Below are 27,335 nucleotides of genomic sequence, written 5' to 3' on the forward strand. Positions count from 1 at the left end.
AAACAGCCCCTGTGTAGGCGGCAGGCATAGGTAGCCTCGTTTCCACCAGGTGACAACCCAACATAGGAACAGCTGATTGGATCAGGATGTGGACCCTTGCCCAAGACATCCAATCAGAGCCTGTCGTGATGGTTAGAACTGGATACTGAGAGACTTGGAGAGCTGGTTGAGAGAAGCAGAGTTACAAGATCTTGTAGACAGATCATTGCACACAGGGCGGCAGACGGACACTTGTACACAGCGGCCCTATGTGAAGTCTAGGGGCTGGTGGCATTTGGGCATCATGTGTCTAGAGAAAGCCATCCGCAGGGAAGAGGATGCAGCCATGCATGGAAAGCAGGAGAGAGAACAGACCAGAGAGAAAAGGAGGCAAGAGCCACTACTCGCCAACCTGTTACTCTCAGCAACTCCCGTGCATTATTTCCTGCCCTGAGACTGCGTGGTCCGACCTTACGCAAACCCTTGATTTAGCTCTAGAGTTAGTTCTATTTTGGGCCATCAGATAATCTCTGCCTGCGAGAATATTGTTTTCCCAATCTAGACCAAGCATTTGTGTGTGTGTTAAATTCATTAGCTTCCAACTTTATATCAATTTTATTTCCCTTTTATCATAAACCCTTGTGTGCTTAGCTCTCATTATGATTTTTAAATTTTGTACATTAATAAGCTTACAACTAAGATTTAAAATCACACCTCTGTTCATAATAAGTAGGCTCTGTGGTTTCATACAATTTTACTGAGCTCTGCCTGATCTGAGAATGGTTGGAAATGGATGGTTGGGAAGACTTCTTACTTTCTAAACTCACTTCTTATCTCCAATTGCAAAATAGTTACACTTCAAGGAGATGATTTTAAGGCATCCACAATATGCAAGATGCTCCACAAGCATGGGCTGATTGATTCTATCAGCAGAATCCTCGTAATAGCGACTAAGAGCTGACTTCCATGCAGAGAGAGGAACCCCACTGTAACCCCATTCATCATCACATTCCCAAATTCCCCAGCCCCCTGAACTGACCAAGACATGTGACTTGAGTAGGTCAAAGGGGAGAAAATAAGTCAAAACTCATCTGGTAAAAGCTGGAAATTATGTTTTAACCAGATGGTAATAAATATGCATGAAGCCTCCCAAAGAGTGTGTTGCCTCCTGAGACTGTAGCACAAACAAAGGGTTTGTCAAACAGGAAAATTGGGAACCCAGGATCTAACACTCCGAGAATTCAGGCGTTAGGCGCTAGAGATGGTCAGAAAAAAAATATATAACTCAAGTAAGAGAAAACGGAACAGACATCTATTAAGTAGGATGTGCTAGTTTTTAAATTAGGACTATGCTTTAACCTCCTTTCAACCTCAAGAAAACAAATCCGTGGGGACACAAACTTTTTCTTATAGGGTGAGATAGTATTTTAGGTCTTGCAAACTACATAATATGGTCTCTGTCATATATTACTGGTTTTTTGCTCATCTGTCTGCTCTGTTTACAACCCTTTCAATGTGTAGACACTGTTCTGAGCTCACAGATCATAGAAAAACAGGTGGGGGCCTCCAATGGCAAGTTTAGACATTTCCAGGTATACTCGAGGCCTTTCAGTAATGGATATCGCGCTATTTTCCAACAAGGCTCGTCTGCTAATTGGACTCGTCTAAAACTTCATCACATTGAGCCAAATGTTCGGACGCCTGAGTGGCTCAGTTGGTTAAGCATCTGCCTTCAGCTCAGGTCATGATCCCGGAGTCCCGGGATCAAGTCCTGCATTGGGCTCCCTGCTCAGCGGAGAGTCTGCTTCTCCCTCTGCTCCTTACCCCACTTGGGCTCTCTCTCAAATAAAGAAATAAAAATCTTTAAAACAAAGACAACAAAAAAACATTGAGCCAAATGTTCTTTTCCTTTAATTCCCACTTGTGCCTACTTCTGACCTCTAAAGTTGGCAAGCTCTTCTTTCTCAGAGCCTTTGAAATAGATGAAGCCTTCTTTGGGGAATCAGTAAATTAATTTCCTCCTAACTTGATATGCAATGGTTTTGAGACTCATGGCATTTCTAGAACATGGCCTCCAGACCTGACACGGAACCACGGATGCAGCCACTGTGCACTCATTTGGACTGTTATGTAACCCCGTTTGGACAGAATATCGGTAACAATACCACCTACCCATGCTTACCTTCAGTGTTTTCTTTTTTGTTTTGGCTGCTCTGTCATCTGGAGTTTGTGGTAATTTCTATCAAAAAACCGTCAACATTTATTTTTAATAGAAGTTCAGATTTCCAGAATGAATTACAGTCTAAGGATGTAGGCAGGGCTCGAAAGTCATTGCATGAGTGAATGCCAGGGAATTTCTTTGGCTTTCTGTGAGGTGAGCATAAACTCCTTCTGAGGGACCCATGTCTTTTAGGGTGTGGCATGAGCATCCGCCCCTTTGGGGGTGAGGCAAGGAACGCTCCCTTTAGGTGTGAATCGCAAAGGGGGTGGGGTGCCTGCCTCTCAGTGCTGATCTGGATCTCTGTGTCTTCCAAAGGGGACCCCATCACCAAGACAAGCTTGTGGAACAGACCAAATGGTTCTTCTCTCGTACATGCTAATGAATTATTTATACCCGAGGAGACACTTTCAGGAAATGTACAATCTGCTGGTGCTCTCCCAATAGGGGCCTCATTTTGGCATCTTTCTCTGGTCTCTGATAGCAGGCGAATGGAGGCTGAAACCAGACAGAAGTTCGGAGGGGTGGGTGGGAGTAATGAAGGAAGCAACTTATGTGTTTATCAGGGAAAGTCACTATATTTAAAGACCATATCTTTTGCTCGGCATTGTGAAGTATGTTTGAATGTTATCTGTGTGAAAAATAAGGTTTTTAGACATCCTTTTTTTTTTTTTTAAATAATCCCCTTTTCATGGACAAGAGCCCTAAAAGCTACTTAGAAGTTCCCATCCTGTTTTGCAAACTAAACTGTGAGTGACATATGAACTGGGTATCTAATCTGCTCCCTAAGGAATTCTAGTATCTTCCCAGGCTGTCGGAATGCTGCATTTTCTTTACTGCTGTTTATTGTGGAAAGGGGATCATGGAATCTAAGGAGAACATCAGCTTTCACGGCCTCATGGAAAGGACCCTGCCAAGTTTCCTTGTAAGTTTTACCTTCGAACCCACCAGATACATCAGGTCGCCCCTCAACACAGTACTGGCACTGAAAGGAATTGATTCCAGGAGGCTGGACTGCATTCTGCCACTAAATCATTCCACAGTGGCCTGGGGGCCCCAGAAAAGGGTACGCTTCTAGCTCCTTTCCCCACCCCCCTACTTCTCGTGTGCTGAAACCTTTATGAAAGAAGACAAAACCTTCATGCCATGGAGCTGCCTGAGGACACGGGATAGCCAAGCACACGGAAAGGCCACCATGTTTGAAAAAGAATTAGAATAACGGGTCTTTAAATAAATGTTCTCGTGTTGCCGTCCAAAGAGATAAGAGGCTCATATTTTGAGGAGGAGATACTCAGGCAGGAAAGCGGAAAGTATTTTTTTTTTAAACTGGATTTTTAAATCATTTGGGATCTAAAGTCTTGATTATTCTGAAAACATACTGGATATGTCCCCATAGGGGCAAGTGGTAGTTTTCACCCAGGTCTGGACAGATTGTCTCCTTAGGTAGAAAGCACTCGGTCTGCACCTAGGTCACTGGTTTCAGTTGCTGTCACCGCCAGCTCCCCGTCATTCCCAGAGTCCAGCAGCGTTCACTCTGTTGTTCTCATTACGCAGAGCACAGGTCCTTTGGACACTTCTAAAAGACGTTCATTAACAGCACCTTTGCTCCAAAAAGTCCCACACGCATTTATCTAGTGAACAAGTACAAATGTAGCAACTTTAATCAATGTTCTTGCAGACAAGTGAGGATATGTATATGCCTATATACATATATATATATATCAAAATTGAGAATTTACAAATATAATTTGATACATTTGGTCTAGCAGTGGGTACGCCCACGGGATAAATCTTAAGTAGGATATATTTCCTTTGGTGGTGTTTTTAGTAACTCAGTTCTACTGCACAGTGAGATATCTGAAGCTTAAATTCGGCTACTTTTAGAAGAGTCCAATGAGAAAAGAGAAAGCGTGTAGCATTCCATGAAGCAAGTCCAGCATGTTTATGCTGTTCCCTGGAGACACCGACATGTCTGAATTTTGTGCCTATAAAGTGTGAAGACCGCAGTGAGTCAGTGGGCAGCCCCAGTAGCTGTGTGTTTCTGCTGTCTCTGGCAGGTGCTATGATAATCAAAACATGTGGAGAAGCAAAGTTAACAGCAACATTGAATTCTGTGTGTAGTCCAGGCCAAGAAGTAGGACCGCGTTCCAGACCAGAGATGCCTGAGATGTCCAGTGTCCATCACGTGGCCTTGCCGGCACCCAGGGTCGATGGGGCTTGGGACACTATCTTTTCCTGCTCACAGTCCCTAGTGCAAGTTAGTCAAGGCAGCCGGATGGGTGAGCTCTCAGCATGATCTTCCCGTGGTTACCACTTCCCTGGAATGGAGACCCCACACTCATACCAGCCCACGTAGTAGTAGGGGGTTCCAAAACCAATGTTGCCGAAGCTGACCGGCTCCTGGCGATACTGGCGGAAGTAGCCTAGAAGGGTAAATGGAAAGGGAGGGAAAGAAAATGCATCTGTGATATTGTGATTGATAATAAGAAATCTATATTTGGTCTTTATCCCTGTTCCTGGCACACAACTCCTAAAACCCTAGGATTTCCTAAGTGATAGGAGTGGTAAAAGTATCTCAATATTCCTAACATACCTGAGTTTATGATGATGGGATTACTTTCAGAAAGCATCTATGGATGGAACTACTCACCAGAGAGGCCAGCCATGGGATTAGAGGGTGAGACTTTCAGTCCTACCTACTGGCCTCTGCAGAGGGGAAAGGGGCTGGAGATTGAGTGCAATCATGAAGGGACAATGATTTATTCAATCATGCCTCCACAAAGACCCAAAAGAACCACGTTCTGAAAGTTCTGGGTCGGTGAACATATGCAGATGCTGGGAGGGTGGTGCTCCCAGAGAGGACACGGACATTCTGTGTCCTTTCCCCACACTGTGCCCTATGCATCTCTTCCATCCGGCATCCCCCAAATTGTATACTTTTATAATAAACTGGTAGGTAGCCTAGTAAGTAAAATGTTTCTCTGAGTCCTGTGAGCTGCTCTTGCAAATTAATCAAACCCAAGAAGGGGGCGGTAGGAACCTCCAATATGTAGCCAAGAGGTCAGATGCTCAGATGGCACTCTGGACTTGTGACGGGCACTTGAAGTTGGTCGGGGGAGGGTGTCAGTCTTGTGGGACTGAGCCCTTAACCTGTGCGATCTGACGCCACCTCTGGGTACACAGTGTCAGAACAGACTTCAATTGTAGGACACCCAGCTGGTGTCCAAGAATTGCTACTGGTGTGGGGGGAAAACCCACACTTGGAACTGGTCTTACAATTGTAGCATCAAAAGCGCTCAAACCAACAGAAAAAATTCTCATCCTTAGAACCTCCATTCAGACAGAAGACCTCTGATAAACTGTTCTTACGACAAATGTTACTTCCAAATAAACACTACCATTTTTATGTGGGGGGGGGTCACAATAATCCCTGGGGTTTATCCCAGGCATGATTTGGGGGGATAGCCCAGTCCCCACACGTGTGTGACACAGATGGGAAAGCGTGTTCATTAGTGCCCTAATTCTCTCTCTCCACAAAAGAAAATCATTGGAGCCACTCGCTAGGGAGACTCCCTGCAGGGCAAAGAACTGTCAGAAAGACCCCCACCTGCTCCTCACAGCACTTACGGCCTTGCGAGTCGCCTAGAACCTCAAGCCTCCTGGTTTAATTCTTGAAGTCTGTGGTAGGCTTTTAGATCTTTCAGGGAAATCTCTCAAAGGAAAGAATGCTATAGCATTTTTGAGCAGGTCTCCCTTAAAGTAAAAGGGAGGCCCCAACCTGTTCAAAAAAAATTTTTGGCAACTCCTCTCTGGCCCTGTTTACTCTTGCCAGATGAAAGGACACACACCATCCTACCAGTGAGCATGCTGACTAGGCAGCACCTCTGCTCAGAACCAAAACCACAGTCACAGAAACACAGTAAAATATAAATCATGCATAGTGACCTTGGGTCAATGCAAGATCCTGAAAAAATTAAGAAATGTGGTATATTTTGTATACTGATTGTGATGGTTAGTTTTATGTGTCAATGGGGCTAGGCTATGGTACCCAGATATTTGGTCAAATATTATTCTAGATGTTTCTGAAAAATATTTTTAGATGAGATTAACCTTTAAATCATCACACTTTGAGTAGAGTAAGCTACTCTCTATAATGTGGGTGGGCCTCATCCAATCAGTTGAAGGACCTCATAAGAAAAGATTACCCTCCCTGACAAAGTGGGCATTCTGCCAGTAGACTGCCTTCAGACTCAAATTGCAACCCGGACTCTTCCTTGGGTCTCCAGCTTACTGGCCTGCTCTGCAGATTTTGGACTTGCCCGCCTCTATAACCATATGAGCCAACTCCTTAAGACACCTCTCTCTCAATCTCTCTTTCTCTCTGGTTCTGTTTTTCTGGAGAACTCTGACTAATACAATTACTTTTCTGCTCTGTGTATTTTACTCTACCTTAATTCTTTGAAAATAGGTAATCTGTGTTTACCAGCCTATGTTAATTTTTTTCCAAATTAAAAAAGTTGATAGGACATCTCATGTCTTGATATTGCCAGATCACTAGGAGTTGAGTGCATAATGGAAATAGTGTTGGACTTCATTCAGTTGTTCTGTTTATTTTTTTGTTCTGGCAGTTGAGGGAGTTAGTAGCATACTGAAAGTTGTTAACCTTTGAGATTAATGTATATGTTGTCACCCTGTGATACCATCATGAAATAGTTGTTATGTTACCTCCTAAAGTATATGATAAGCTATGGTTGGTTTGTATGTTTGTTTACCTTTCCTTCTCTGCACCCACGTTCATGCTGTCCTCTGCCCAAAAGACTCTATCCTCTGCATGTCTAGGTTTCTTAATGACTCAGCCCAGACTCCACTTCTTTCCTGACAGCCTCAAATAGCCTGCCTTCCTCGAACTCAAATAGTGACTACAATCTGCACAATTACCTAACAATAGGACAACTATGTGACATAACTCCTATCATTATCTGTACTTTAAGTTGTTCACTCCCAGTTACCTTTCACATATCTATTTTCTCTTCCCAGTAATGGAGCAGAGAAGAGATTTTTCTGAGTGTAAGGACAAGGTCTTATATTCCTTTGTATCCCTGCCTCTCCTAGGTTCACACAATTCCAGCACATGGTTGGAATATTTTGTTGGTTCCTTATTTATATGATCCAAAATGCTGCCAACAACCATCTTTAAAAGATAAACAAAAGGGAGAGCTATAGTGACTTCCTCCTTATATTAGCTCTCCTCTCCCAACCCCCAGGGTAGTATAATCAGGCCTTTGTTTGAATTACCTTGAATGGTAGGGAGAGCTTCTACATAGGACTGAGGTCCTGTTCTTCCATCAAGGTGTGAATCCACAAACTGGCAATGATCTTCACCTCTTCCCCAGCTGTCCCCAATGCTGTAGAATGTGTCTGCATAAGGGAATATCATGGGTTAGTGACTGGTCAAAAATGTACACCTGTTTTAAGATTTTGCACAAGCTTTGGAGACCATTCGAACTGGGTACTTAAACTTGGTGTGTCATACTTTCCATGTTGAAAAAATAGTGATAATGGCACCAACGTCAAAGTGTTGTAAGAATTCAGCAAGATCATGTATGCTAAATACTTAACAAGTCCTCAATAAATGGAAACTATTAATATTATAGGCAGTTTCAGCTTATAAGTGGTAGGCCTTTTTACTCCTTGGTTTTATTTATTTAATTTATTTATTTTAAAGATTTTATTTATTTATTTGACAGAGAGAGAGAGACAGCGAGAGCAAGAGCACAAGCAGGGGGAGTGGGAGAGGGAGAAGCAGGCTTTCCACTGAGCAGGGAGCCTATGTGGGGCTCAATCCTGGGATCGTGACCTGAGCCGAAGGCAGATGCTTAACGACTGAGCCACCCAGGCGCCCCTACTCCTTGGTTTTAAAAAAGGAATAGTTGAAACTGTGATAGGAATATATTATGAAATAATTACAAAAGGCATGAAGATCTGTAAAAAATAGAAGAACCTATTTTCATACATAACTAGAAGTAGGGTGTGTTGTCAGTGCAAGAGCTGCTGTCCATGGTCCTGAACCACAGCTGCACAGTAGGGCAGTTGTTTCTATCGTCCCTGGGACACTGGAGCTGGCTGTGTAATTTCTGCCAGGAGTTCTGATGCAGGGGAGCGCAAGCTCAATGATAGGAGAGAAAAGAAAGAGCAGAAACAGAGTAGGTGTTGGGAGAGGCATATACACTGAGAAACTGCCAGAGTGGAGAATGGTAGGAAAGAATTTGTTTTGACATTGTCTTTAAATGATCACCACTAGGAAGAAAAAAAATCCTATAGCAGCTGAGGAAAAGTTTTAAAAATGTATGTACTAAAAAATTAAAAGTGTGCAAGTTTAAAAATAAAAAACAGATTTGTGTAGGTGGCAGAATCAAAGCCAGCTGGGTAGAAACAGCGTTTTGAAATGTTAGTAGTTCAAGATGCTTGTGGTATTCTTTGTTTCAATCCCCTACCATAATGAAAACAATGTAATTTTTATTCAGACACAGAACAAGTAATACTGAGGTATGTTTCACCATCTAAAATTTTTTCTTCATTAAGGTATGGCAACGGCAAGGACGGGAGTGGGGGGAATCCTTGATGCTTCTAGCTTACACTCATACCTAATATTATTGAATTAATGGCAAAGAAAATTGGCCCTTACGTTCCTAACAGAATTTTGGGCCTCGTTTCTAAAATGTAGTGGATTTTTGGGGCGCCTGGGTGGCTCAGTCATTAAGCATCTGCCTTCTGCTTAGGTCATAGTCCCAGGGTCCTGGGATCGAGTCCCACCTCGGGCTCCCTGCTCATCGGGAGCCTGCTTCTCCCTCTCTCACTCCCCCTGCTTGTGTTCCCTCTCTCGCTGTGTCTCTCTCTGTCAAATAAATAAATAAAATCTTTAAAAAAAAATAAAATAAAATGTAGTGGATTTTTAAAAATTATAGATATGTATTTCTGGGTGTCAAAGTAAAAACTAGTAACTCCAAAGTAGAGCCTGAAAAACTGATTTGTGTTCAGGCCACAGTGAGATATGATGGGTCCACAGCTTGAATACATTCTGATGCACCTGCTATGTCAAGTTAGTACCTGGTAAAATATGTCAAGTTAGTACCTGATAAATGTCAAATTAGTACCTGATAAAATAAAAAATTTCCATACCTTCTCATACCACACCACTCTCAAAGACCTACCTTTCAGATTGTCACTAAGGTAGATCTTATACCGCAGTGAATTACAAAGAACAACTCCCACGAATTTTCTATACCACGTCCGCTTCACATACTGCCGGCCATGGCAGTCGGTGTAGCTAGGGTCATGTTTGAAAGCAAATGGGATCCAGATGGGCTCACCACCTTGACAACACAAGACACACTCTCTCAACCATGGGATTCCACAATGTTTATTCTCACCCAAAGTATCAGAGAATTTGACTTATTCATTGGCCCTTTCCCTCCTCTCAGGGCTTTTTCCCACCTCCCCAGTGGGCACTCTTTCTCTCATTCCCCTTCTTTCTTGGCACCGAAGTACAACTGAGGAGCTCCTTTTACCTGAACATATTTAAAGTATGTGCATTTCTATAGGGATTCTTGAAGTAAGAAAAAGCCTTTAAGCTTCAAGGAAAATGAGATATAATGGCATATTTGATCTTTTGGGATATGCTATCCTACCTGCCCCCTCCAGAAGTCCCTCAGCATAGACTCTCACTGTTCTCATCCCTCCCAAAACCTGTCTTGAACTTAAGAAATGGGGCTTTCACAGTTTGTTTGAAAACAAAGTAAAAATTTGTTGTACATTTAATGCATTTTGCTACCTTTTCAGCCATTTAAAATATTTAAAGGGATTAAGTAAATAAAGTTATCTATTTTATAGATATTGGCCACCCCATAATGTTTTCTTTTACAGATATTGGCTGCTAGGGTCCTATAAAAAAAATTTCCAGACCATTCTTTTCCCTAGATCAGGATAAAGGGGGCAAGGAAACCAAAGAAGTTATCAGAAAATCATAAAAATGGAAAAATGGTCTAGCATTTCTACTTGTGAGCAATCATAGCAATCTCATATTCACTATCCAACTTGATTACTAGAACGTCAAGTTTGTCAAGAAGAGAAACTTACCTGGTGGCCTCACAACAAGCAGAGGATTGTCTGTAAAATGAGAAAGAAATAATTGACTTCACTATCCTATTTCACAACCATGCAATTGTTGAAATGTTTATCGTGGCAGAGAGAGCTAACCAATGAGCTCCCTGGAATAGATACAAATATAGTTTATTCAAGCAATGCCAAAGTTTTCCTTAGTTTTTATTTTCTAAGCATTTCCTTTTGAAAAATATCCTTTTCTAGCTAAACTGCCTTGATATTTATACAGAAATTGTGGGTCAATATAGTAAGACTTTGATTTGGGGTATGACAGAATAATTCAATACTCGTCATTTTTAAAAGATGTGTCTATCTTGAGAAAACAGTTTGGTGGTTTCTTAAAAAGGTAAACATATACCTACTCTATGATCTATCCATTCCACTCCTAAGTATTTACCCACGAGGCATTAAAACACATGTCCATGCAAACACTTATACATGAATGTTCATAGCAGTTTTATTTGTCATAGCCAAAAAGTAGAAGCAGCTCAAATGTCTATGAATAAGTGAATGGGTAAGTTATGGCACAGCCATCTGATGAAATACTGCTAAGTACAAAAGATGGATGGATCTCAAAACGATTTTGCTGAGGGAAAGAAGCCAGACAAAAGAGTTCAGACTGTATGATTTCATTTATATAAAATTCTAGAAAGTACAAACAAATCTAAAGTGACAGACAGCAGATGAGTAGTTCCCTGTTAACAGGGGAAAAGATGCCCACATGGGGGGACAGGGGAGCTGGGTTGCATAGCAGCAGTGAGCATGTAGGGGTAACAACGATGTTCACTGGTGTGATTGTGGCGATGGATTCAAGGCGGTAAACATATTTTAAAACCCACTGAGTTGTACACTTACATGCAGCTTACTGTATGCCACTTGCATCTCAATAAAGCTGTATGTAAAACATCTCTATCTTAGCCCAAGTAATGCCACTTAAGAAAATATGGCAGCACCTGGGTGGCAGAGTTGGTGAAACATCTGACTCTTGGTTTCAGCTCAGGTCGTGATCTCAGGGTTGTGAGATCAAGGCCCGAGTTGGGCTCCACGCTCAGCGAGGAGTCTGCTTGAGATTCTCTCCCTCCCTCTTCTTCTGCCCCTACCCCCAACTCTCTTTCTCTCTTTCTCTCTCTAAAAATAAACAGTGTGGAGGTTCCTCAAAATTTTAAAAATAGAGCTACCCTATGACCCAGCAATTGCACTCCTGGGTATTTACCCCAAAGACACAGATGTAGTGAAAAGAAGGGCCATATGCACCCCAATGTTCATAGCAGCAATGTCCACAATAGCCAAACTGTGGAAAGAGCCGAGATGCCCTTCAACAGATGAATGGATAAAGAAGATGTGGTCCATATATATAATGGAATATTACTCAGCCATCAGAAAAGATGAATACCCAACTTTTACATCAACATGGATGGGACTGGAGGAGATTATGCTAAGGGAAATAAGTCAAGCAGAGAAAGTCAATTATCATATGGTTTCACTTATTTGTGGAACATAAGGAATAGCATGGAGGACATTAGGAGAAGGAAGGGAAAAATGGGGGGAGAATTGGAGGGAGAGATGAACCATGAGAGACTATGGACTCCGAGAAACAAACAGGGTTTTGGGGGGGGGGAGGGTGGATTGGTTAGCCCGGTGATGGGTATTAAGGAGGGCACGTACTGCATGGAGCACTGGGTGTTATACGAAAACAATGGATCGTGGATCACCACATCAAAAGCTAATGATGTATTGTATGGTGACTAACATAATAAAATTTAAAAATAAATAAATAAATCTTTAAAAAAAAAGAAAATATGGAACTAGCTTTTAAGGAATTCTGCTTTAGAAAAAGTTCATTTTTATAAAATAATTCTCCTTTTTTTTTTTTTGAAAAATTATCATGGAGTAAAACTACTCTTTTATGGTAAATATCCTGTGAGTTTCAACACATGCACTGATTCACGGAACCCTACTACAATCAGGATACAGAATATTTCCATCACCCCAAATCTCCCTTGAGCTGCTCCTTTGTACAGACCATTCACTCACTCCCACAGAAGAGCGACCTACTGTTAGCTGTAAGTGTAAACGCTCATTTTGCTCTTCTACTCTTAAGTTTCAATAGTCCGCTGAAAAAATCTCAAATGCTCCAGGCTGGAGGGGAGGGGAGGGGGGGGACATACAGAACAACAACACAACACAAACAACATGGAAAGTTGACCCCATGCTGCAGCCCGTGCTGACATATGCGTTTACTTCGTGTATTTTTATGTTTGGCAATTACCTGATAATTTTCCTGTTGCACAACAGCAGGGTTGTGAAAAGTGAAGGAGAAACTTGAACAAACTGACTGAATAAAGTGAAGATGGCCAGAGCAAATAATTGTCAAATTTCAAGTAATTGTCGAATTGTCAACTTTTGACAACTGTCAATTGTCAGATGCATGAGGATCTCCAGGGAGCTGATGGTAAAAGAGGTCTGCATGGGGGGGCCCTGGAATGCTGTCACCCACCCTTTGGAGGCCACAAAAGGATAAGGTGGGAGCATGGTGAGGCTCTTCTTGGGAGGGGGATAGCAGAGAGCCGTATTTTTCAATTTATACTGCGGTCTCAGAAATTACATTTATATTTCTATTCTCAGATTTGGGGCCAATTTCTTAAAGCTTTCTAGATTTGAATTTTTTTTTCTACAGACTTTTATCATGTTAATTCTGATAGTCGCCAAAGGTCCATTCCTTTTTAGGAAATGTAGCCATGAACATAGACACGTCCCCTACTTTAGCAAATTAACCCTTGAAAATGGTTTTCTTTGACTCTTTCTTAATTACTAATGAGGAACACATTTTTTAAATGAAAACACTTTTGAGGTCCTTTGCCAACATTTCCAATATGAAGCATATTCTCACAAAAGATTTTATTTTTTTTCCCCACTTAAAAATATCTTCCAATGATCAATATTCTGGGATCAAGCTATATGTGGGAAATAATCTAACCAAATAGAAGGTAGAGCAAGGTTAGTGTACAGCTGGTTCAGCCCGACCTCTGAAGGTGGCCTGGCTTAGAGGCAGAGGGACCAGCTCCCAGTGTGGTTTCCTGTATGGAAAGGCTGTTCACCCAGGACTGTCCCCATGGCCAGCTCTGGGCATACTGGTCAGACCATGACCACAGGAGCACCTTACAGAGGGCTGGAGAGCTCTGTATACCAGCATCCCCCAGAGCAGGGCCATCCTCCAAGTAACACTGCTTGTAAGATTGGCTAATATTCTAATTAAACTCTCCGTATTAGGACATCTCCTAGTGAAAGAACCATCTTGGAGACCTGACTAATTGGAAGAAGCAAATACCTCTCAGGCCACATGGCATTTATGCTTTTCAGCTGTTTTTCATAAAAAAAAATTAGCTCTGCAACTAAATCTTTTACAGAGAGATTCAAACTTATCTTTCCCACATGGTTGAAAACTAGATTTTTTCCTTTCATTGGAATGTGACCTTTCCACTTCCCAGGCAGCTCCAATGAAGATTACTTTTTAAATTTTATTATCCAGATTTTAACACAGCACAAAGAAAATGATGTTTATTTTATAACGTGATATCCAATATGAACTCACTAAATAGAAAAATAAGGACTTTACTTCTTCAGTTTTTATTCTATTGTAGTCATGATTCCAAATTATTTGTCTTTGAGAAAAGGCAAAAAATGAGAATGTGAAGTCGCAGATACCTGATTCTGTAACAAATGAGACCGAAGGGCTGATGGGTCCGTAGCCATGTGGATTTTTGGCTTGAACTTTAAAATAATACCTGAAATTGGAAGAAAACATTTTTTTGAAAGAGAAGCTTGTTTAATTTCTGTATAATAAAAGACATTCCCAAACTGTTGAGCACTTACTCTGTGGCAGGGTTTGAGTGTTATTTTGTAACAAATGCATACATCCCTGCTATTCATATTTTTTCTGAACTTCCGCATTTTCCAATAACTTTTCAAAATAATACAATTCATAGCATTGACTCACGAGGCTGATGGCATCAGAAGGAGCATATTGGGCAAATAAGTCACGTAGAGAGCGTATGTTCCTTAGGGCATCACGGCTGCGTGGCCCCATGTGGATGGATGCCTCTCTCATCCTGCTCTCATCCCACCAGAGTTCCACAGCTCAAGAGGGAGAAACTGGAGCAGCAAAACACTTACAGAGCAAAATTCAAACTTAACCTAATTCTTATCACTGGACTCCGTATGAAAAAGCAGGCTGTTTGACCCAGTAATGATGCAACTCATTGTTGGCGGAAGGAAGGCGAGCCAGTCCCGAGGTTGGCCTCCTCAGTGAAATGAACATGACAATGATGTCTTGGGCGCATAACAAGTGCTATGGTTGGCTCTGGAGCTTTAAAAGTCACTGAGTTTCGAGCTTCTGTGCCTCCAGGAAAGAGAAGCAAGTCCAAGAAGGGGAAGTGGAAAAGGCCGGGAGAGGTTTTGCTGTCAGATTTATCCTTGTCTTGGAACAGAGAATGTACTTGTTTGTCTAGAGGGAGACTGAGAGGCTGAGTGGGTGGGGAGTCCCCAAACATCTTGCTCTGTGCTCTTATGAGATACAGGACAAAAGGGGTGGTTAAGTAATATTAGAGACCAACACCACAGCTGTGACCCACTATATCCACTGTTAATCTTCGTGTTTCCTTTACCCCTGGGACACCGGACATTATCTGTGCTCTCAAAGCCCTGAGCTACTCACAGGTGAAGAAAAGGTAAGAAACCCCTGTCAGGGGTGGCTCTCTGCCATTTCAGAGTTCCTAACAAGTCTTTTCCTATGTCAGTCTTGGCACACAGGTTCTATGCACTAATTAAAATGCACTAAATTTTCAAAGAGGTGGATTATTTATTCGGAGAGCAAAGGCATATGTCTGTTACACCACTGTCCTGGGACCAAGCCTCCAGAGCTCCTGAGATCACCCAAGGGAGCCTCAGGCTTCACAGTTACACAGAAATATTTGACTTTGGGTTTGATTAAACAGAGAGCAAAGAAAGGCTCCTTTGGTAAATTTAGTCTTCTTTTCAGCCTTTCAAGAGTCATTCACATCTCATTTAGAAGAGAATCCTTTTTAAATTTCATTTTAAAAAAAGATATGCACAATTAAGAACATATGCGTTTCCAAATAATTCGCTCAGCAGTCCGTGTTTTCCCAATTACGCATACTTTTATTCAGTGGTTATGGAGTTATTTAAGGCAAAATTCTGCAGGCAGCGGGTTTGGCATACACCAGTGATACTGGTCAAACTTTACAGATATTTTTTTTTTTCCTTAAAAAGGAAATCAAAACCTAAGGAATGATACATCCTCAGAGGCTACATGAGACATTTCCGCTGAGCATTTCTTAAGCCATCGCTCAAGTTGTCCTGACACCAGGTCCCAAGGTCCACAGAGGGAATCACGGCTCTACAATTGTGGAGAGGGTACAGGATGCCCGACCGGTCTGATTCCTTCGCTGTATCAATTCTGTCTCCCCACTGAAACCCAAGTGTTCCTCCTCATCTACTTTCTCTGTTCACACAGTTCCTCTGTCCTCCAACGAAGCCCACAGGGCCCAATTCCAAAGACACAATTCCATTTGAACCTCACCTAATGTGTCAAAGCAAATTTAAATACATGAAGCTGAAAAACACGAAATTATGGGGGAAAGTAAGGTTCCCATTTTCCAAACCACATTAAACTTCTTCTAGAAACTAAAATACAGATGCCATACTCTGAATAGTATCTGCCTCACCCAAGTAACAAGAGCAATCCATGCCTTTCCTTCTCACATAAGCTCTTGCACCTTCTTTTGAATAACCCCCCACAGTCTCAATCTTTGTGCTTTGAAGTATGGATGAAATATGCAGATTCCAGAAAGTGGTCTGGGACTGAGTTGGGTGAACAAGGTGGGCCATGTCCATGTAAAGTCAAACACAAGATTGAGTTATAAAGAACCAAAGCTGGTGCTGACATTCTGGTTCATCTTGAGGGGACTGACTTCTTGTGTCTCCCACAGACACTCGGAGGTAGGTTCCTGAGAAGCCCCGAGGACGGTGCTAACAACAGGGACACACAGCCTCTGTGGGAGAAGGACCTGGACCACTAACGTGGGCCCTCCGGAGATGCTCTGTATCAGTGTAAAGCAGGGAAACAATGAGCATCCTTCCATCAGGCTGTTGACAGGGGTTTTGAGGAAATCTGTGTAGAGGACCCCAAGTGTTCTGTGCCCCCGTCAGCGCCCTCCATCAGAAGCAGGAATAATCGACAGGCATCCCAGAGAAAAGGCTATAGTGGCACCTGCTGTTTCCAGCCTGGCTATCAGGGCACTAAATGTAGGTGGAGGGTAGGAGAGAAGCCACAAGGGACTCCCAAGGCCCTCTGGGACCAGCCTGTCCAGCCTCCCACCATCCTGGCCTCCTTTCCTTCCTAGAACACACCATGCTGTTAGACATCCTTTCTGCCCAGAACAACCTGGCCTCACCCCACCCACCTTCTTCAAGTTCACCGCTGCTTATCTATTTCCCCAGGGAAGCTCACCTGACTGCCCCACCCCCTCCCCACAAGCTCAGGAAAAAGGTCTGCCTCAGGGTATGGATTGGTAATTATATTTATGCTTTTGCTAAACAAGCGGTCTCTACCAAACTGTGAGCTCTGTGAGGACAGTTCCTCTGTATTTTATAGGCCACCTCCCCGACCACATCCACCCACTCCTGCTCCGAACCCCCGTTCTACCCTCAGTGCATAACCTGGTGCCTGGTGCAGAGCAAACACCAAGTACATATAGAAGGAATTGGGGGCACTCCTTCATACCCGCTGAAAGAATGAATACACCTTCATCTTACATAACCATCTCCTGACATTCAAAACTCAAGATCAGCCTGGCAGCAAAAGCTGTAGAAAGAACATTGGCCAGAAGGATGGGGGGGTGGTGGTCAGGAGATGGGGATTCAAGTTCCACTACAAGGAGCTATGCAGCAAAACCTCTCCCGTGCCTCTTTCAGCTTTGGGATGCTGAGGCTCTGCACACAGTAAAGAAAACTGGGTGTTGACTCCACTGTCTTAAATGTGTTGTTTTTGTTTGCTTTAATTAATCCATCTTTCCTCACGATTAGGGAAACATAAAGAAAAGTGCTTTCTCAGTTTCCTGTTTTGCTCCTTGCTTTTTATTTGCCAAATCCTCAAATTGATAATAGTTTGTGAACATTTAGCTCAGATGAGCCCACACGGAACCTCCAATGCCCTGAGGAAAGTTCTCAGCTAGTTCAGAAGTACCCAGGGCTATTAGCTAGTTTCTATGCCCTTTCGGCACATTTCTGTTTAAGGAGAGTATTTTGTTTCAACCTTCTCCATGCTCCTCCAACTATACAGGAAATGAGAGTCAGGCCACAGACACACCATTTAGAGCTCTTTGCTCCATAAATATGGGGCTTGATGTGACCTTGGGGGTGCTGGACTCATTTGCACGGGCATGAAAGAGACAATCATTATATATTCAAGAATCCACAGGCCCCCTGGAAGGCTGGAATTGGCCATGGTGGGAATGTTCACACTACAGAAAATGGTAAGCACCATAAACCAGGGACTTTTTTTTTCCCCAGAGAGCTGGTTTACACGCACACCATGCTTGACCCTCACATGCTTTGCCCATTTTCACCGGAAAGCTTTCCTGATGATCATTACTATCAAAACCAGATAGTGTGAAAGAGGAAATGCACACTCACTCTCTTTGTAACCGTGGGAACAAGTTTTGTAGATTTCACACGAAGCATCACAAACTCTGGCTCCCAGATAGGCCTCTGGCCAGCCAACCACCACCCAGCTTAGCAAGACATGTTTGTAACCTTATCAATGTGTAAAATGCGTCTTTCTAAATGGTCTGAACTTCCACATCATAGAATGTGAGTACCAGTTAACTAATATGTTTAGCAATTGCTGCCCCATTAATGTCACATATGAAGGTTGTGCTGCCTAATGCCACCAGCTGGGTGCCTGCACATGGATCCAAGTCCCTTTCAACACACAGAACAACCTTTCTTTCCCCAGAGGCAGGTACCGTTTAGTCTCTGGAAAATTGGTAACAAAATATAAATACAATAGACTAACAACTATAATAGAAACAGTAATTTCTTCTAGGAGAAATATAATGACATATGGTGGGTATTCATCGATATTCTATGAAAAGTAAACAGAGACTACAAAAGAAATCATAAAACCTTTTCATTGATCTTTTCACTTTCAACCTGAGGATATCTGTGACCACACACACAGGTTTCTCTCTCTCTCTCTCTCTCTAATGACTGACACATACCTTGTGTTTGGCTTCAGGTTCTCAATGGGCAAATGAGTTACTGAGGAAGCTTGAGTGGACCACTTATTCCTAATGAAGTCTTCATAGGATGCACTGTAAACCAGGTAACCTGCAAGAGGAGATAGAGAAGGACCCACTGAGCATCAAGGAACCACATCACCAAGAGGCATGCCCGACGGAGGAGGATGGGGAGGGGGCCATGGCACAGAGGCATGCCCGACGGAGGAGGATGGGGAGGGGGCCATGGCAAGAGGCATGCCCGACGGAGGAGGATGGGGAGGGGGCCATGGCAAGAGGCATTGCCCGACGGAGGAGGATGGGGAGGGGGCCATGGCATAGAGGCATGCCCGACGGAGGAGGATGGGGAGGGGGCCATGGCAAGAGGCATGCCCGACGGAGGAGGATGGGGAGGGGGCCATGGCAAGAGGCATGCCCGACGGAGGAGGATGGGGAGGGGGCCATGGCAAGAGGCATTGCCCGACGGAGGAGGATGGGGAGGGGGCCATGGCAAGAGGCATGCCCGACGGAGGAGGATGGGGAGGGGGCCATGGCACAGAGGCATTGCCCGACGGAGGAGGATGAGGAGGGGGCCATGGCAAGAGGCATGCCCGACGGAGGAGGATGGGGAGGGGGCCATGGCACAGAGGCATTGCCTGACGGAGGAGGATGGGGAGGGGGCCATGGCAAGAGGCATTGCCCGACGGAGGAGGATGGGGAGGGGGCCATGGCAAGAGGCATGCCCGACGGAGGAGGATGGGGAGGGGCCATGGCACAGAGGCATTGCCCGACGGAGGAGGATGGGGAGGGGCCAAGGCACAGAGGCATTGCCCGACGGAGGAGGATGGGGAGGGGCCAAGGCACAGAGGCATTGCCCGACGGAGGAGGATGGGGAGGGGCCATGGCACAGAGGCATGCCCGACGGAGGAGGATGGGGAGGGGCCATGGCAAGAGGCATTGCCCGACGGAGGAGGATGGGGAGGGGGCCATGGCAAGAGGAATTGCCATCTGAGGGAAAAGTTCAAGAACGGGACCGAGCTGCATGTTGCGTCTGGGTATAACATTGGTACCTTCTTGTGAATTCGGATGTGGATAACAAAATTAAACACACTTCTTGACAACTACTGGTTCCCTACTTCTCTTCCTTCTCTTTATCTCCCACATTTCCTCAGAACTAATCACCTTGACCAACCTTGACAGCACAGAGTAAAAGGCGACAGAAGAAAAAGCAGTGACCTCCACACAAGTATTTAAGAATTTCCTGGCAGAGATATATACAATTGTCCTTACATGAAACAACAAAACTGTTGATGGTGAGTGCTGTGCGTGTGTGTGTGTGTGTGTGTGTGCACGTGCATGCACTCGCACACGTGTGTGGGACTGAAAGACCCCAGACTCGCAGTGGTCTCTTCACCCAGTTGGTGAAGGCTCTTTGATTGCTAGTTGTTGAAGATCTGTGCCTGCCCTTGACCTCGATGTCTAGTGACAGTAGTCAGGCAACTCCTTCTGCCTTTTCTGCTATGAATGGACCCCAGTGGGCCCTGACGCCTGCCCAGCCTTCAGGGAGGCCTCAGAAGGCCAAGTGAGGTCATGGCTCAGCGTATCCTCTACGGTCTCCTATGTTACACACAAGGAAGAAGACATCCGTCAGGTATCTCCCATGTGCCAAACATTCCAAACACATTCAACCAAGTTTTATTTTGATTAATTCTCCTGCTCCTAGTATGTAAGCATCACTATCCCCATTTTGACACATGAGAAAACTGAGTCTTAGAGAGACGTTAAAGCATGAGATGAAGCTAAAGAAGCACGGAGCAGAGAAAATATTCAGTGCCCTTAGGTCACGCAGGTTTTTGCTTTTCATTCTAAAAGAAAGGGAAAAACATTACAGGGTGGCACAATCAGACTGCCTTCAATGCCTCCCTCAGGTGCAGTGTGAAATGGGTCAGGTATGGGGGGGTGTGGATCGGGTGGCCCAGCCAGCCGGCTACTGTAATATCCAAGTGACAGGTGGCAACAGCTCAGGTTAACTTGGTAGTTAATGGAGAGAAATGGATGGGTTCATGAGAAACCTGGAAGGTAAAATTGATAGGATTCAGTGATGAATTGAATATGGTGGGGGAAATTAAAGAAGATTTGAAGACAATCCCATGCTTACAGAAATGAGTTGGGGAGTGCGGTCATTCTCTGAGATAGGAAATGCAGATGAGCAGGTTTGGGAATCAGAAGAGTCATGAGTTTGATTTTGGATATGCTGAGTCTGAGATGCTTTGGAGACATCCTGGGACCGATATTTTCCACCTACAGATCAAAGAGAACTCTGAGCATCTGCCTTGGACACACCTGTTACCACATCTCCTGGGGTGGCTTTGTCCCAGTCTACAATGACAAATGAGTGGCAGCCTTCCATAGCGACCACAGTGATGTTGCGGGGGGGATGCTGAGGAGGCAGGTCACTCTTCCTCATGTCATTTGGAATGATTTCATCCAGGCTATCCACTTGAAAGTGATCCAGAGCGTCAGTCAGAGAACATGGGGCTGATGGGTCTTTACTTAGGTATGTCACATAAGGAGCTGGAAAAGAAGACAGACAGCCAATTGTATTGTTGAAAGCTTTCTCTAGAGGCAGAAACATAATGTCTACTCCATGGAGCAGACCTACCATTCAGTCTTTCCCTGCTAGACAGAGGCTGCAGTGCCATCAGCCCGATGCTAAACCCAGAAACACATCCTTAGCTCTCCTTAATGGATCCACACATCTTCCAATCTAGTAGTTTCAAAAGATCCTGTTGCCCCATCAACATGAATGACTATGTCTTCAAAGTAATTTTGAAAGACCCCCAAACTATAATTCAATGTAGTATAAGTCTGTGGCATTCTGCCATTTGTATGCCCAGACATTTGGAAAGGTATGAATCGGGCCTAGCTGACACTTAACTAGAGCTCTCTCGGCACCGTTCACTCCTTAGACTGTCTTGGAACCAGAAAAAAAAATACCCCGATCAGGATGTACAACTTCTAGCCTTCAGTCCTGGGTGGCCTTCCCTAGAGCTTCAGAGATACTCATAACCATCAGGGATATTTACACAAGGCCAGGCCTGAACAGCCTTTACAACATTACTGCTAAGTACAATACAGCTACTCACATTTACAGACAGGTTCAAGGTTTTCTATACACATTATCTCAGTGGATACAAGCCCCGGGAATAAAGCAGGACATGGACTGATAGCCCATGTTCCAGCTGAGCCTACTGATGCTGAGAGGGCCCATGAAGCTCAGGTCAAACAGGAGACTCTACCTCCAGCCCACACCTCTTTATTATATATGCTCTGTAAGAAAATAGAAATGTCAAGGAATTGGAGCTGGGGCCTCATACATGCAAGATTCTCAAGTGCTTTCAAGTAACAATTTCTAGTACTTTCTGAATATTCCATTGCATCTTTTGGTACAGGTTCTCATTCTTGGTGGGACTAAAAGCAATTTTTAGACTCTCTATTTTCCAATAATTTGTATAAAACGAGGCCTTGAGAGCCTGTCAATGGATCTAATCAGGAAGTTCTGGAGAGTAATCTACTATGCTTTGTAGAGTTACAGACGTAGGAAAATAGCCGGACAATAGTAAGCCTTTCAATCTTGAGAAGAGTTCTGTGGAACAGCAAACGATAGTGATGAAAGCATTTTCATTTCTGTCAGGGAGCCACAGAGAGGACAACAAGAACATTCAGCAAATTCAGCCAGCCTGCTTAATGCCAGGGGCCAGCATTAGCGCTTGCCTCAGGAATGCTACCTCAAATTAATATTCTTGTTCTTCAAGCACATGAGATTTAGACACTCAATACTACATCTCGGCTGGCAAGCGCTGTTCTCTGCTTATGGCAGAACATTTGTTTTGGAAACAGAAAAGTGTTATATTAGTTTAAGCTTTTGCCTGTCTCCACTTGGTAATATTTTTTTCCACTCCATAATACTAATCTAACTGTCTCATTAGTGAAGTTCATTAAGGGCATGGGAAAAGAAGACTCCCAAAGGGAGTGAAGCACAGTTTAGCGAAATAGAATTTCCTCTTGAAATTGTTTAATAACTGAGAAAGAAGAGTCAAGTAAAATTCTAGGATCCCCAGTCCCTGAGGCTAATGTAAATTACAGGAAACAATGGAAGAACCCAGCTCTGGTTCTGTGGGACCATAAGAAGCACCAGCAGCTCAATTCGGTAAACTGCTCATCTTTGAGGAAGAACTTAACAATGTATAGGTGAGTCTCAGTGGAAGCCCCATCTTGGAAAAGTTGCTAGAACAAAAACAGTCATGTTCTCTGGTCCTGAAGACGTTTACAAGTGTTCCTTACCCTTGGTCTACACGAGGCAGCCTCTCAAAGCTCTATTTGGTTGGATGCCAAACGGTCTCCCGCACAACCCCCTCCGCTGACTCCTGCAGAAAGCAAGCTAATGTGCCTTCAAGCAGGACTGACTCAGAGTCACTCCAAATGGAAACTTCACTCCGGGAAAACTTCTGCTGCAAATGCGCTGCCTCAGCCAGGCCAAGAAATTAGTTACGCTCTTCCTCAAAGAAAAAAGTTAAAAACCCACGTTTCTCCAATTAAGGAAGTTCTATTTACCAACAAATCGTTTCTTTCCAGCCAGATCCAACTCTTCTTCAGGAAAGGAGCTAATGGAGCCTTCTGGCGCAATGACCTCGGACACCGCAGCTGTGGTGGAGGGCCTGGTGGTAGCTGGTGGCCTTGAGGTCTCAAATTCATAATCTGAAATGATATGAAGGCTTTGCACTGGGCCCTTCCAGAAAAGGGGCACCATGTATGGCCAACATTCAACCCAAGATTAAAGCACACACGCACACATGCAGCCAAAATAAATGCTGTGCTTGAATGTAATTTGGTCCCAATGAAACAGTATTCCTCCTACCTCAGTTCCCTCAGGAAAGTAGCTGCAGAAAAAAGAAAGGAAGAGGAAAAGGAAACACATATGAGCAGAAAAATGAGATTTTACAATCACAGCTGGACAGAACCTTAGAATTCATCCAGTTTTGCATGTTCCTGTTACTAGTCCCCTGACAGGCTCTGCCTAATTTTCTCCTTTAGAGCCATAAAAGATTCACATCAGAAAATAAACTTGATTTTTTAAAAAAAATTTACCTTCTGTGTATGGGCTTCTTTTCTGGGGAGGGGGTGGGATGAATCCTATTAAAAAAACTAACCCTTAACATTTAAAAAAGAAGACTCTGCTCCCTTTCAACTGCTCAAAGATAATAAGAAAATAAGAAAGGAGCTTAGTGTTTTCAAAGGTGCTAAGAAACTTTTCTTTTTCTTCTGACATCTGTTGTTTTTCTTTTAAGTCAGGTTTTTCTTAAACTGTGGGATGAAACCAATGTATCAAACTTTACTATAACCGCATCAAAGGTGACATTATTCTCACATCGGTGTTTTGAGGCCACTGGAGCTGCAGGTAACAGCAGAAAGGAAGCACAAAAGGGAGAATATCCTGAGTATCAAAGACCAGTCCTGCGGTGGGGACAAGATGCCCCCAGGAAAACTGCAGAGGCAATTTATAAAACCCACAGAACCATGACAGGGTGGCTCCAGATTCTACCCAAGGCATATTGCATTCTTTTTTTTTTTTTAAGATTTTAAAAATTTATTTGACAGAGGGAAACGGTGAGAGAGGGAACACAAGCAGGGAGAGCGGGAGAGGGAGAAGCAGGCTTCCCGCCGATCAGGGAGCCCGATGCAGGGCTCGATCCCAAGACCCTTGGGACCATGACCTGAGCCGAAGGCAGACGCTTAATGACTGAGCCACCCAGGCACCCCAGCATATTGCATTCTTAATCTTATAAGCTCACTCCTGCTTGAAAAGATTCTGTGATAAAAACACTTACATAGCACTGCATTTCTTTCTTTCTTTCTTTTTTTTAGAGAGAGAGTGAGAGAACATGGGCATGCGCACTAGCGGGTAAGGGTGGTGGTGGGGTGCAGGGGGAGGGGCAGAGGGAGAGAGAGAGAATCTCAAGCAGGCTCCATGCCCAGTGCGGAGCCTGAGGCGGGGCTCAATCTCAAAACCCAGAGATCATGACCTGAGCCCAAATGAAGAGTTGGATGCTCAACTGACTGAGCCATCCAGGAGCCCCCATAGCACTGCATTTTCTTACATAATTAGAAAAGGAGAGAAAAGAGAACAATGAGAGGAGCCAACAGAGGAAGCGGAGTTGTGGGTTGAACCAAGCCTGTTCACAAATGGCAGTGGAAGTGGAGGCCCAGACAAGCAGCTCAGAGTTCTGGGGGGCGGGGAGAGAATGGGGGCCACAGAGGCTTGTCTGGAGGCTGTATTCACATATGAAGCCCACTGTTTTCCCTTGGATCAAATATGTACTGGGCGCTAACTTGGAAGCTGGCGTACAACCATCTTCCTTGAGCACCGCCATGCAGCCCAGAGTTCTGAGGGAAACTCGGAAAACTGAGATCATCCACTTAGTAATTAAAGTGAGAGAAACTGTCCAAATCCAAACTGTGTAAAATCAGCTGGTACCTTCGTCATAGATAACGTACGCCTCTTCCGTGGGTATTGCGGTATCAGTCTCCAGTCCTGAGAATTCATCTAGTGAAGAAAGAGGAGAGAAAGGTTTCCTCTCAGCAGCTGGGACCCGTGCCCCGGGCATGGTATTCAGTCCCCACCATTGTTCCACAGAGGTCAGTCACCAGGCCAGGGCCGCCCAGCCTTCTCAGAAGGAAGAGCATTAGAATCCAGACACGAAACCCAGACTTCCCCTCCTTTACATTCAGGGAAGGGCACTCAGAACGTCCCCTGGGGGTCAGAAGAAAGCCACCTCCCCCACTCTCTGGCACAAAGCGCCTTCTGACCTCCCCTGTGCACACAGTGCCCACTCACCCACCAGCCCAGGCAGCTCTCAGAAGGCTGCAGGAAGGGCCCAGGTCCAGCAGGTCACAGGCCTGAGAACACACATTCTCAGAAAGCAGGAAGGTGGGAGACTGCTGCTCAGGGTGGGGACAAAAATCCCCCCAACTGCAAGCTCCCTTATTCATCAGGCCTTCATCCCCCTACCTCCTCGATCTTGCCATGATCACATGTTCTGGAAGCAGGGTGATTTCCTGCCTCTCCCACATTCGACGTTGGCAAACCACACCAACATGACTTCCCTGTGCTTCACTGCTTCCCTTCTAACCTTCCACCCTCTCTGGTGGGAAACCTGCAGCCCAGGGCCTGTGAGATGCCCCGGCACCAGCTTCGCCATTGAGGTGGTGCCCTCGGTGTGTTCTGATGGGGCCAATGGATGTCAGCAGGACAGAGGTTCTAAATTACCAACACCCTTCAGGGCTCAGGACTGTCATTTCAAGAACAACTATTAAGACATAATTTTCCTTAGGTCATTCCAATGTCAATATTCCTAGATCCAAGAGGAATTACTTCCGGGTTGGTTCAAATCGGACAGTTTTCAGGTTCACACCATCCAGTTTGGGGCTATCTTGCCATTGCTTCCTTGGGTACCATTTTCTTTCCCTTGTCAATTTAACTTTTAAGAACATGGTCCTGTTTTTCCTCATTCTTGGTTCACATTTGCTTCTTTTCCTTATTATTTTTAGTCAGATCAAAAATGAATAATTTGTATAACTTTTGCATCCCAGAGTAAAGAAGAAAAAGGAAAAAGATAGCATTTCTTGGTGGATTCTCGCTGTTGAGTGTAATTCTTGAAGTGCCGGAGCACTGCAGTGCACGCAGCAGGCCACAGAAATCATGCCTATTACCTGCAAACTGGGATCGCTTCTTGAATGTCAGTTAAGTCTTCTGGCAAAAGTAAACATCCTATTGAGTGATTCAGTGCTCTTTTTTTTTTTTTCTTAAGCTCAGATAAAGTCAGGCGTAATTTTCCTAAAATAGCACCATCTTGGCTCCAAGTAAAAGTAACTTCCAGATGTAAGAAAGTGTATTCTTTTTAAAAAATTGGCCATTAGGGGCACCTGGGTGGCTCAGTCATTACGTGTCTGCCTTCGGCTCAGGTCATGATCTCAGGGTCCTGGGATCGAGCCCTGCATCAGGCTCCCTGCTCAGCAGGAAGCCTGCTTCTCCCTCTCCCACTCCCCCTGCTTGTGTTCCCTCTCTCGCTGTGTCTCTCTCTGTAAATAAATAAATAAAATCTTTCCAAAAAATTGACCATTAGAATTTGTCCCACCTGATTGCCATTTGGAAGCATTTGGAACTACATAAAACTAGATGCATTATACGTCAACTCAGCATCATTGTCAAAAGCTTCCACCTCGTCACATAAAAACCATAGCTGGCAGCCACCAACACGGTGGTATGGTTCATTCTCTTGAGTAGTTTTTCCAAATGGACATAAAAAAAAAAATGACAGCAAGATGTCACCAAAGAATTAGGGCCTTAGCTCCAGAGATATTTAACAAAACTATTTTAAAAATCCCGAGCAGAAGTTTAGAGAAAAAGTGAAAGACAGCCATTTGAAAACCAAGGATATTCGTAAATTGTACAGTTGGTCCAACTCAAGTGAATTTTCAATTATTCTCCTTGTATTGTCTGTCTTGAGCCGTGGATGAGTGGAATGGTTTTCCATAATGACTGATGTTTATCTGAAACATGGCCCAGGATCATGTTACAAATTATTGAAGATGTTCAGCTGGCTCAACATTTCCAAACATGC

The 27,335-nt window shown here is 44.1% G+C and overlaps 1 protein-coding gene across 3 annotated transcripts in view; it reads right to left on the bottom strand.

Moving 5' to 3' along the window:
- Positions 1 to 3,662: 3,662 nt before the first annotated feature.
- FNDC1 (fibronectin type III domain containing 1) overlaps positions 3,663 to 27,335 on the bottom strand; it is a 101,593-nt gene continuing 77,920 nt past the window's right edge. For all 3 annotated transcript variants that reach the window (XM_078054508.1, XM_036110070.2, XM_078054507.1), the window contains 9 exons: positions 25,190 to 25,258; positions 23,269 to 23,412; positions 20,998 to 21,228; positions 18,658 to 18,766; positions 14,063 to 14,142; positions 10,334 to 10,363; positions 9,409 to 9,570; positions 7,493 to 7,615; positions 3,663 to 4,620 (listed from right to left, as the gene is read on the bottom strand). In XM_078054508.1, coding sequence (XP_077910634.1) covers positions 4,505 to 4,620; positions 7,493 to 7,615; positions 9,409 to 9,570; positions 10,334 to 10,363; positions 14,063 to 14,142; positions 18,658 to 18,766; positions 20,998 to 21,228; positions 23,269 to 23,412; positions 25,190 to 25,258 — 1,064 coding nt within the window. In that variant the 3' untranslated portion in view covers positions 3,663 to 4,504. The remainder of the gene's footprint in view (positions 4,621 to 7,492; positions 7,616 to 9,408; positions 9,571 to 10,333; positions 10,364 to 14,062; positions 14,143 to 18,657; positions 18,767 to 20,997; positions 21,229 to 23,268; positions 23,413 to 25,189; positions 25,259 to 27,335) is intronic.

This window comes from Halichoerus grypus, chromosome 9 (genome assembly GCF_964656455.1).
Source record: "Halichoerus grypus chromosome 9, mHalGry1.hap1.1, whole genome shotgun sequence".
In the NCBI taxonomy this organism is placed as follows: Eukaryota; Metazoa; Chordata; class Mammalia; order Carnivora; family Phocidae; genus Halichoerus; species Halichoerus grypus.